Source organism: Rhagoletis zephyria, unplaced genomic scaffold, assembly GCF_001687245.7.
Source record: "Rhagoletis zephyria isolate East Lansing unplaced genomic scaffold, Rhagoletis_zephyria_1.1 Rzeph_scaffold_02062, whole genome shotgun sequence".
Lineage (NCBI taxonomy): Eukaryota > Metazoa > Arthropoda > Insecta > Diptera > Tephritidae > Rhagoletis > Rhagoletis zephyria.
Genome location: NW_016159146.1, coordinates 73,665 through 84,304, shown reverse-complemented (window position 1 = coordinate 84,304; position 10,640 = coordinate 73,665). Strand labels below are relative to the sequence as shown.

General features: G+C 37.0%; 1 protein-coding gene across 1 annotated transcript; it reads right to left on the bottom strand.

Moving 5' to 3' along the window:
* Positions 1-9,204: 9,204 nt before the first annotated feature.
* Positions 9,205-9,927, bottom strand: LOC108365927 (tigger transposable element-derived protein 4-like). Its single transcript, XM_017620149.1, has one exon. The coding sequence runs from the start codon at positions 9,835-9,837 to the stop codon at positions 9,205-9,207; it is 633 nt and encodes a 210-aa protein (XP_017475638.1). The 5' UTR covers positions 9,838-9,927.
* Between the last annotated feature and the right edge of the window lie 713 nt (positions 9,928-10,640).

The following is a 10,640-nucleotide window of genomic DNA, read 5'->3' as shown; positions in this document are numbered from 1 at the left end:
TAAAAAGCAATCGTCATTTTCTTGTTTCCGTTTTCCTGTATTTCCTGCGTCGTCACATCTGCGCTCAACTCGTAGTTTCTCGCCACAAATGTTCTTATATGGGCGTGCCACATTGCTCGCACCGCCTGTTGTGCTTGCGCTGTCGCCGTCGCTGCTCACGTCGTTAACATCAGCTTCGTCGCCGCTATCGTTATCGCCTTCATTTGAACACAACAATTGCCCTTTGCGTAAGTTCCTGACGATGTGTAATTTTAAATTGTCCCCTTTGTGACTGGGGCCCAAAATATTGCAGATTGAGACATAATCATTAGTGCTCAAATTAGCGTCAAGATATTCTTTCTTCTTTTTATAACCGCCGTCATTTTCGCCAAAAGCAAACCCATCGAATTCACGCAAACGCTGGCGATTTCCCCTGTCCCCTTCGCGCTCGAACACGAATTTATGCAAAGCTACCACATTTTCTTTGCGACTGCGCTTCAAACTTTCCCGAACATTCGCAAAAGCCCAAACACGACAATGTACTCAAATTTTAATTTTTTGTTCTAAAAAAAAATTCCGGTCGAGCCCCCAATTTTGTAGGATTTCAGTTTATTGAATCTGTAATTTAATGTTGAAAATCAAATTCAAGGCACATTAATACAGGTAGAAGCCAAAATGACGTTGCTCTCATGAGAACCAAACCCTTAAACTTCAACTTGTTTTTCTTTTATTTCCTATATTTCGTTACGCTTTGAATGTCATATCGTTGTTTTTTTTTAATGTTCGTTAATAACAAATTTTAATTAACATGTGAATTTGAGTAGTGTTGTGCGGTTTATACTTAGTGTATGTGTTAAAAATGCAACACCTGAAGCGTTGTTTTTTATGTGGTTTTAAATATGAAGCAGATACCACTAATTGTTTTTAACGTGCCTCAATGTCCTTCGCGTAAAGAGCGTTGCGAAAACAGCTTTGGGGCAGAACTGCAGCGAAATGCCTTGCTGTGCGTTAAACATTTTAAAGCAGCAGATTTCATAAATGCACCGGGAGGTACAGGAAAGGCACTTTTGATACCAAGTGCTGTTCCTATGACCCTTATGCCGGAAAGTCCCTCCAACTCATAAATTAAAAACAGAAAACAACATACAAATTAACAAATTTTAACTAAAGAAAAAAAATAAAAACAAAACTTCAAATTTACTCAAACAAGCGAAATGTAATTTTTTATTTCCTTACACACGCTCATTTTTATTTTTACTCTCCCGAAAACTTTGACTTTTGTAGGTTTGATGTCAATTTGGCTTCTACCTGTGTTTATTGTACCATGAATCCTATTTAGAACTGAAAAAATAATTAAGTATATTTGAAATTGGAAAAAACATTTGTGTCAATTCTCGTCGCCGGCTATATCTCAACCAACTCAAACTTCTGCTTGCACCTGTTACTTGCTACACAGCAAGGCGAATTTATATAAGGTGGTGTTACTAGCTCACCTGATTTTGTGTATGTGTTTCGCCGCACGGCTTCTGATATCAAATTGAAAAATTTTGTTTGAGTTTCTACACACACTCTTACACATTTTGACAGTTTATGCCGCCAAAGCAAAAACAAAATACATGTAAATTTTTGTTTTTGTACTCCTGCTATCACCTTATATTAATTCGCCTTGCTACACAGGTAGTTAAGGTTTCCGTTCCCACACATATAGGTATACATACGCATAAAATTTAATGCAAAATATAATCATAAAATTTAGTTAAGCAACCCTTTACAGCAAAAGTCTCCGTACACCATTTATTTTTTAAGTATTCACAATATATTGAGAGCTAAAATTTGTTTGCTATTATTTTATAAAAAAATTTGTCATGCTTAAGACAAAATCATACAAACCCAGTTTTCATTCTTTATACAAATCAACGATTTTTCATCAATATTTTCGACCTTCTAATCAGATTAAAAAAATAAACAGCATGTACTTAATACCCTGGAGGTGTCTCAGCCACCAAAGGCAGGCAAAGGCAACCCCACCAATGTCCGCTCTACTAAACTGGCGTCGAAAAATTAATATGGTAGTAAGGTGCATCCAAATAAACTTACAACATGCCAAGGCGGCTTCAGCGGTCCTGACACAGACGTTTTATGAGGATCACCTTGACATCGCCTTTATCCAGGAGCCGTACATTTATGGGAAACAGATAAAGGGACTACCAGGTAATCTATTCTATGACTCCTTCAACGAAGGACGGCCTAGAGCCTGCCTGATGATAGCTAATCATATCAACGCAGATCAATTGCAGTGAAGGTGAGCCTATCTCTCGGAGAAAACACGCAAGAGCTAGTCATTTGCTCAGCGTACCTCCCCTGCGACTCCAGAGATTACTAGTTTCTGCCACTCCAAGGACTAGTGGACTATTGTGGCAGACATAAACTGGAACTCATCGTGGGATGTGACGCTAATGCCCACAATACCATATGGGGCAGCAATAACATAAATCAAAGAGGTGAGTACTTACTTGAATTTATTAGCCTTAATAGGTTAGAAATTTTAAACGTAGGTAACTCCCACACTTTTAGGAACAGTATACGGGAAGAGGATCTATATCTCACTCTATCCACTCCTTTTATCAGTAATTTCGCCAAAAAATGGAAATTGTCCAGAGAAATTTCTTTATCAGCGCCTTACTGCCCTTCCTGATACCAATTTCCAGAGCATTTTTCGCGTGCGGGTCCCTTCCACTACAATGGCAGGAAGTGACGGTCCGCTACATTCCAAAGGTGGGAGAAAACCAGCAGACCAACCAAAGTCATACCGACCCATTGCTCTTACATCCTTCCTACTAAAAACAATGGAAAGAACCGTAGACAGGCATATAAGGGATAGTTTTTTTTATCAGGAACACTTTGTGCAGACACCAATATGCCTATCGTCCAGGAAGACCTACTATCCACGCTCTTCAGAATCTAACAAGGAAAATTTAAAAGTCCCTGGAGGACAAAAAGATGGCGGTGGGTTGTTTCTTGGATGTCGAGGGCGCTTTCGACAACACAGAACACTCTCTAATAGACAATTGCGTCCGGCGCAGAGGGGTTGATCAAACCACATGTCGCTGGATAGCTAACGTCCTTAAATCCTGAATTATTACATCCACTCTAGGACAGGAAAGGGTCAGTTTCTTAGCTACTAAAGGTTGCCCGCCGGGTGGAGTGATCTTCCCCTCTGCTATGGTCCATCGTAGTGGATGAACTACTCTGCCTTCTTAGCGAAAAAGGCTTCGACGTTCAGGGCTATGCGGACGACATTGTCATCCTAATCAGGGGTAGGTTCGAAGATACCACCTCCAACCTCCTACAGAATGCTCTGAACATAGTCGCCAATGGGTGTAGTAAAAATGGGTTAAACGTTAACCCAAAAAAGACTAGCATAGTCATTTTCTCCAGGAAAAGGAAAAGGGACAACTTAGTAGAACCATTCCTTCAAGGTGAAAAGATGCACACAGGGATTCATAGGCCTAGGACTCTTAACCGGTCTGCCATGATGAAGAACGAAGCACAACATTACTGGACCAATACGGAATGTAACAGACAGGCCAAGTCCTTCATTCCGGTTATGTCAACAAGGAGAACCGAAGAACTCCTTCACCTCAGTAGGCGTGAAGTAAGAATTGTTACAGGCTTTCTTACTGGCCACTGTAGGGTACTGAAACACTTGTCAAATATAGGAGTTGTCAACTCTGACCAGTGAAGGTTGTTTAACGAACCTAGGATCACCGTACCTAGAAGCACACGACCTAAATGGTATTCAGCCAAAGGACCTCGCGAGGTTTCTTAGCAGTACGTGGATCAAAGATGACCTGTAGTTGAATAGAGGTTTGTTACAATAGATCGTTTCGGTCGCGGTAACTAGGTGACCTGCTCCCTCCTCTAAATCTAATCTAACCCTGAATTGATATGAAGAGTAACATATGTATGTATGTGGGTATATGAATAACGACCGCTAAAATCGATCTCAAATTTATACTTTCTCTGTAGGAATTTCAGGTCTTTGTTATGTAGTTTGACTATTGTCAATTGAATCTAATGCTTTGTATTGTATGCGCTCTACGTTTTTCGTTTTCAATCTCATAAATTATTTATAATGACTTTTGCTAAAATTTCAGAATCAAAAGTTATCAAAACAAATTCTATGGGACTGAGAATTATTATTTTCTAATTTTTAGTTCATTTATAAAAGCGTGGTATATTAAAAAGGTTTTTAGCTTTTATTTATTTAATCGCACAATCCGCTTTTAAGCGCTCAGCGCTAAAAATAAAATTAAAGCTATAATAAAGCGAGATCAGCTGTTTCCACAAATGAAATTGCAAATTTAACATTCAGCGGGTGGTATAACAAATGGTGGTTTAATATTGATAAACGTCGACCAGTTTGTATTTTGTGTTTGCTTATGATTTCTTCAGAGCGCACAAGTAACTGTTGACATATGAAAGATTTCGAAAAATACAAATTTTGACAATTCTTTTTGTTGAAATTCTTGCTTATTTGCTCCATACAAAAACATTGTCGAACAAGAAATTGACAAAAATCAAACGTAAGTCCTGGCTACCTCGAACTTGCATTTTGTTGTACTAAAATTGAATATGCTACAAAACTACATACTTAGAATTTTTTAATTCTGAAAAAAAAGTTTGAAATTTTGATGAACATTTCGTTCATTTTTGCTCAAATTTCTTTATTCTATGTACACATGCATACGTATGTACATATGCATACATACCAGGGTTGTTGCGAATATTTGCATTCGCATTCGCAACCGCGGAACTTTCGCTCAAATTTTAACATTCGCATTCGCTTTCGCATTCGCAATAATCAATGCGGAGCTTTTGCGAATGCGAATATTGTGCAAGTGCCCCAAAAAATATATCAAAACACATTGAGCGCATGGAATAGAACAACAAAACGGATTTGATGGCTTATGGTACCGACAGCGGTGAGTAATTAATTGTGACTGCCTGAAACTAGGAAAAGCCATGCTCAGCTAACTAATAAAAAAACTAATTACGAGTTCATTGCAGGTGAACCTTTCCAAAAGGTCACCCGGGAATTAAGCAAATCTGAGGCCTTTATCGTCCGTGATTCCAATAATTGAAATTATTATAAAAAACGGGGTACCTTTTTAACAAAATCACAAGATTTTAAACTAATTCTGCTGGCAGCCACGACTTTTAAAACAGAATTTTCTTAGAAATTTTCATTCGTATAAAATAACAATTTATTAGCCATATCCACCTTTTCACAATGTCGCGACGCTATAAGCACATATTTTTCAAACCAGTCACAGAAGACAGGATTAAAAATGAATTACAAAAACTTAAATCGAAAAACGCTGTTGTCGTAACAGGTTCTCCAAATTCTGAAACAACCAAAATAATTGGTTCTCCAAATTGGAACACAACGGTGTTTAAACAGCAATATTGCCATGATGGTACATTGTGAAGATGAAAGTCAGGAGGATACATCAGAAATTTGCAGCCTCGATGCAATTCTCGAATTATTGAACCGCAAAAAAAACTGAAGTCCTCTCAACAAGTGCAGCGTCAATCGAAAAGAATATACAATTTTGTAAAGTTACAAGTTTTTCAAGTTTGTCGCCTCGAACGAGTAGTTACTTAATGTCGCATGTTTGATTTACGACCCGTTAGGAAACAGGCTATAACCCGAAAAAGCAGCAAAATTACTTTTCCAATTTTCTAATTTAAGTACCAAATAAAAGAATATTAAAAATTACTAAATTTTCCTTTTTTTCACCTCATGTACTCACCAAAAAATATTTCTTAAAATACAGTGAAAGGTCGCATAGACGGTTGCTCTAATAAGCGGACACATTCTTGGGACCGAACAATTTTTGGTTTTTTTTTCATACAAAATGCTCTCCCATACACGGACTTTCCGATAAACGGACGCGGACACTCAAAAATGTCCAGTTATGAAAAAAAACTCTCCCATAAACGGACGCGAAGCTCTAACAAGCGGTCAATTTTGTTTTGTTTTTCAGTCAAATGTTGACTCTTGCGCTTCTACATATGTATATGTACACAGGAACATAGCCCATATTCAAAAATATTTTATTTTCTAGAAAAAGGGTTGCCTTTTCGTTGCCAATGGGCAATGAGATTTGTCGGTAGGAAAGAAAACGCAATAAATTTGAATTTATTTTTCATTCACCCTGTTTCTGTCTATTGAAGAATAAATTTTATTTAAATTTAGAAACCCGCAGTTTAAATTTTTTAAGTATGAATTTTTATTTATTTTTTACGAAATTCCTATAAGCGGACATCTCTCATAAGCAGACAAAAAAGGTGACCATCGGTGTCCGCATATTGGAGCTTTCACTGTATTTGACATTCGCATTCGCATCCGCGGATGTTAGCTTTTAAACATCCGCATCCGCATTCGCTTTCGCGAATGTCTAAAATTCCACATTCGCAACATCCCTAATACATACATATATTTAAACTAGCTATTACCCGGCGTGCTTCGCTGTGACTTAAATGTATTGTGTTGTAACTCTCTCCCAAACCATAGAGCTTTATGAAGTAAGATTTAAAAAACAAATTTCGATCTATGAAGAATTGTTTAATTTTTTTGAGTGTGGGACCCACACTGTGGGTGTTAGTTAATATCTTTTCGAAGGTAATCAGAAAATATGTAAAAAGCCGACTTTCTCTTGGAAATTTAATTTATAATCTTACATCTGGAGTCTACTATCGCACCCTTTCCTCAAACGTGTATTAATTCAATATTCAAATACCGTATATTTATCTAATTTTAATAAAATTTGCCTTACTATACAAATATGTACTGCAGTATTAACAAATATTTTAAAATGTTGTGAGAGCGAGTACCAAAACAAAAATACTTTTAAGGCGCAGCGAAGCACGCCGGGTAATTGCTAGTATTTAATAATTAAATTGAATTAAAATTTTCAAACGGGTGACATCCTTCCAAAAAATATTTTCGCCTGTAACAGCCATCTGGCTGTAAAAAAATTCTCATGCCCATACAATTTGTATGAAGCATACTGAAATAACGCGGCGTAAATGCTTCTTCTTCTTCTTTATTGGCGCTGTAACCGCCTAAGCGATTTTGGCCGAGTCCAAAACAGCACGCTAGTCATTTCTCTTCTGTGCTAACTGACGCCAATTGGAAATGCCAAGTGAAGCTAAGTCCTTCTCCACCTGGTCTTTCTAACGCAGAGCAGGCCTTCCTCTTCCTCTGTTACCAGCATCGAGGCACGCGTTGAATACTTTCAGAGCAGGAGCGTAAACGCTTAGCGGTTAGAAAATCCGATTTTGGCAGGGCGTTAGGAAATAAAGTTGACTGCGGAAAACGGCGAAACTTTCATTTTCGTAGTTCACACAAACAAACCTATGCTTATTGTTGGTGTTATTTCTTCGTTTGACGTAGCGTTTTCGCGTTTGTTTAGGTATTGCATTTCGGCATTTATGGCAGTAGGCTTTCTTCAACCTTTTACTTTTGACAGCCATACTTCAAAACTTACTTTATCTTATCAATTTGCGTTAACTGAAATTTACAAAGATGGCCTCTCTAATATTGTTCTCAATATTTTAAATTGGACCTCTAGCAATGCGGCGGTGAGAAGCAGGGTTCGGAATTATTCATATATAAACGTTCGCGAACATACATTTATGATTTTATACGCGAAGGTGAACGTTTCAAATATTCTGTATTGATTCTCCTTCGCGAACGAGAAGCATAAAATAAGTCCAGATCGTTCGCGTTCGTGAATGATAGGTAGAAAAAATTTCCGCTGTTGTTCGTACGCGAATGTATTGGTAGACCAAACAGTGTGCGTTCATATATGTAGCCACGGTGGAGAGAATACAAAAGGTGGCGCCGATGGCAACACCACAACTAATCGGCTGTCAGAGAACTTGACAGAATCAGCTGTTTTGCTGACGTCACAGTCGAGATGACAGCAGTAGTGATGTGCTGAGCCAAAACTTTTAAGTATCCAATACTCTCGATACTCGGTACCGAAACATTTAGGTTTCGGATAAAAGCGCACATAGGCCAAAAATATGGAAAAAAACGCCTATCAAAATTCGAATCTAGGAGCCAATAGCCCCGATTTTTTATTTTTTTTATTGACGGTGCTGCGCATTTTATTCCATATAAAAATTTCGTCGAGCCTACTTTAAATGAGAGAAAATGCGCAGCACCATCACCAACAAATTCTCAAAAATCACCGCTATTTTAAAGACACTTGAAACTTGCACTTTATTGTACCCCTTTGTTGACATTTTTTTAACTCTGTATAAAGTTTTAAAATCGGATGTAATGAATATTAAATAAACAAAATTAAAAATGTAAATACTAAGGATTAAAAGGTTTACCTATTCAAATGACGAGGAGTGTATGTGGCGTACGATTGGTAGAGTGGGCGTTTTTACTCCAGAATGCGTGTGCAGCGGCTCTCATTGGTATACGTGTATTAGTAAGATTCGTTTCCCCCTTCATCTTTGCCCATGATTTTCCCCTGATCTGGCCCGCGAAATGGGCTCGCTTGCTCGTAAGGGCAAAAAAGCCCATACGGGCAAATGTGCCCATGTCTGGTATACGCGATTAATAACACAAAGAAAGGCAGTGAGAAACGCACCTAAAAACTCACTCCAAACACAACATTTTGGCAGCACCTTTCAATTTACATAGCATTGCCATATTTATTACAGTCGAACTTCTCTATAACGTAGTCACTGGGGATCGCCGATTTCTACGTTATAGAGAAAATTCGTTATAGAGAAACTACTGATTATGTATTTGGTTGTATGTACATATGTACATATGTGTATGTAAACACTAACTTTTTATTTCATTAGATGCTATTTCGATACATACAAATTTATATAAACATTAAAACTTATTTAATATGAAAGAATGACGTTATTCTCGTTTGCCTCAAACTTTTAAATTTCTCTTCATCGACAAAATCTTCACATCTATTGAGGAAGGAAAAAATTTCATCCGGGATATTATTTCTTGATTCCATAAATGTTCTTATTGTGTTGAAAGATGAGTGTAGTTGAGAAAATGTTGGCAATTCATTTTCTTCTTCATCAGCGTCAGAGTCATCATTTTCTGAATCTAAATAAAAAACTATATTAGTGGGTATTCTTCATGATTCTTGAGTGGATATGTTGTACTTACTATTAAGCCCATACTGATTTGATAGAATGTGCTGGACAATTGTCAATAAAAAGTAAAATCTTCCTTTTTTGAGCCGCAAATTTTTTGTCCAACTTTAGAAGCCACTTCTCATATAATTCACTAGTCATCCAAGATTTTGAGTTATTCTCGTAATCCACTTCTAGATATTGTAATCCTTTAAAACAACGAGGATTTTTGGATTTTCCTATGACAAGGAGTCTAAGTTTTTCTGTTCCACTCCAGTTTGAACCTACCATGACAGTTATTCTTTCCTTGCTTTTTTTGCCACCAACACATTTTTCATTTCGAAAGGCTAGTGTTCGGGATGGCAAACATTTAAAAAACAATCCTGTTTCATCAGCGTTAAATATGTCATTCTTATCGTATTCTTGAATAAGGGAAGGTAAAATATTTTGTATCCAATCATCCCGAGTTTGGATATCAATGGATCCGCTTTCACCACAAACAACTTTTCCAACAATGTTATGTCTTCGTTTAAATTTATCAAGCCAACCAGCGCTAGCTACAAAATCGGAATATCCCAATGATTCTGCAAACTCCACAGCTTTTTCTCTGATTAACGGTCCGGAAAGTGGAATGTTCTTATGCCTTGCAACGGTGATCCACTTAATCATGGCTTCATTAACATCAGGATATTCACAGGATCTAGCTTTCTTAAATTTCTGAAGTATACCAGAAGAACTAGATTCTTGAATCTTATCTTTATTCATCGAAATTGTTGACAAAGTAGTTGGAGAAATTCCAAACTCTGCAGCAATATCCTTCTTTTTTTTATTTCCTTGTGATACTGCAGAAATTATAAGACACTTTTCTTCAAAAGATAAACTTTTGCGCTTAGACATCTTAATTTGAAAACAACCTTGCAGCACAAAACTTATTACAAACTAAGATTTTCTTACTCACTTTCATTTATTTTTTTTTCCTTGAAATAGGCACACAAAATGTAACGTATTTTACCGCAATATTTGTGTGTGCATAAATTCATTGGAATATTGCGACTGCTAAAAAAATTCGCTATAGAGAGGTTTATTTCGTACATAAAACACCAGTTGTGTTGTTAAATAAGCTTCGTTACAGAGAAAACTACGTTATAGAGAAAACTACGTTATAGAGAAATTCGTTATAGAGAGGTAAAAATGTGTGAAATACATCAGGAAAATGCAGTGTTTTTCAAAAAAATTCGTTATAGAGACAAATTCGCTATAGAGAAGTTCGTTATAGAGAAGTTCGACTGTAGTCTCTCGTCCAATCGTACGCAATCTTCAATTGCTCTACCCTTTCAACAAACTGCACAGATGTAATGTCATTTTTGCATGGATCGAAATCTGGCTACATATCTATGATTTCATTCAACCCAAGTTTAATATTGTTGTACACATATACAGTACACATATTCGTTTGATTTTGAACGTTCTGT

What these genes read in the sequence shown, in the direction of transcription:
- LOC108365927 (XM_017620149.1), bottom strand. Translation starts at nt 9,837, where the DNA reads ATGATTAAGTGGATCACCGTTGCAAGGCATAAGAACATTCCACTTTCC.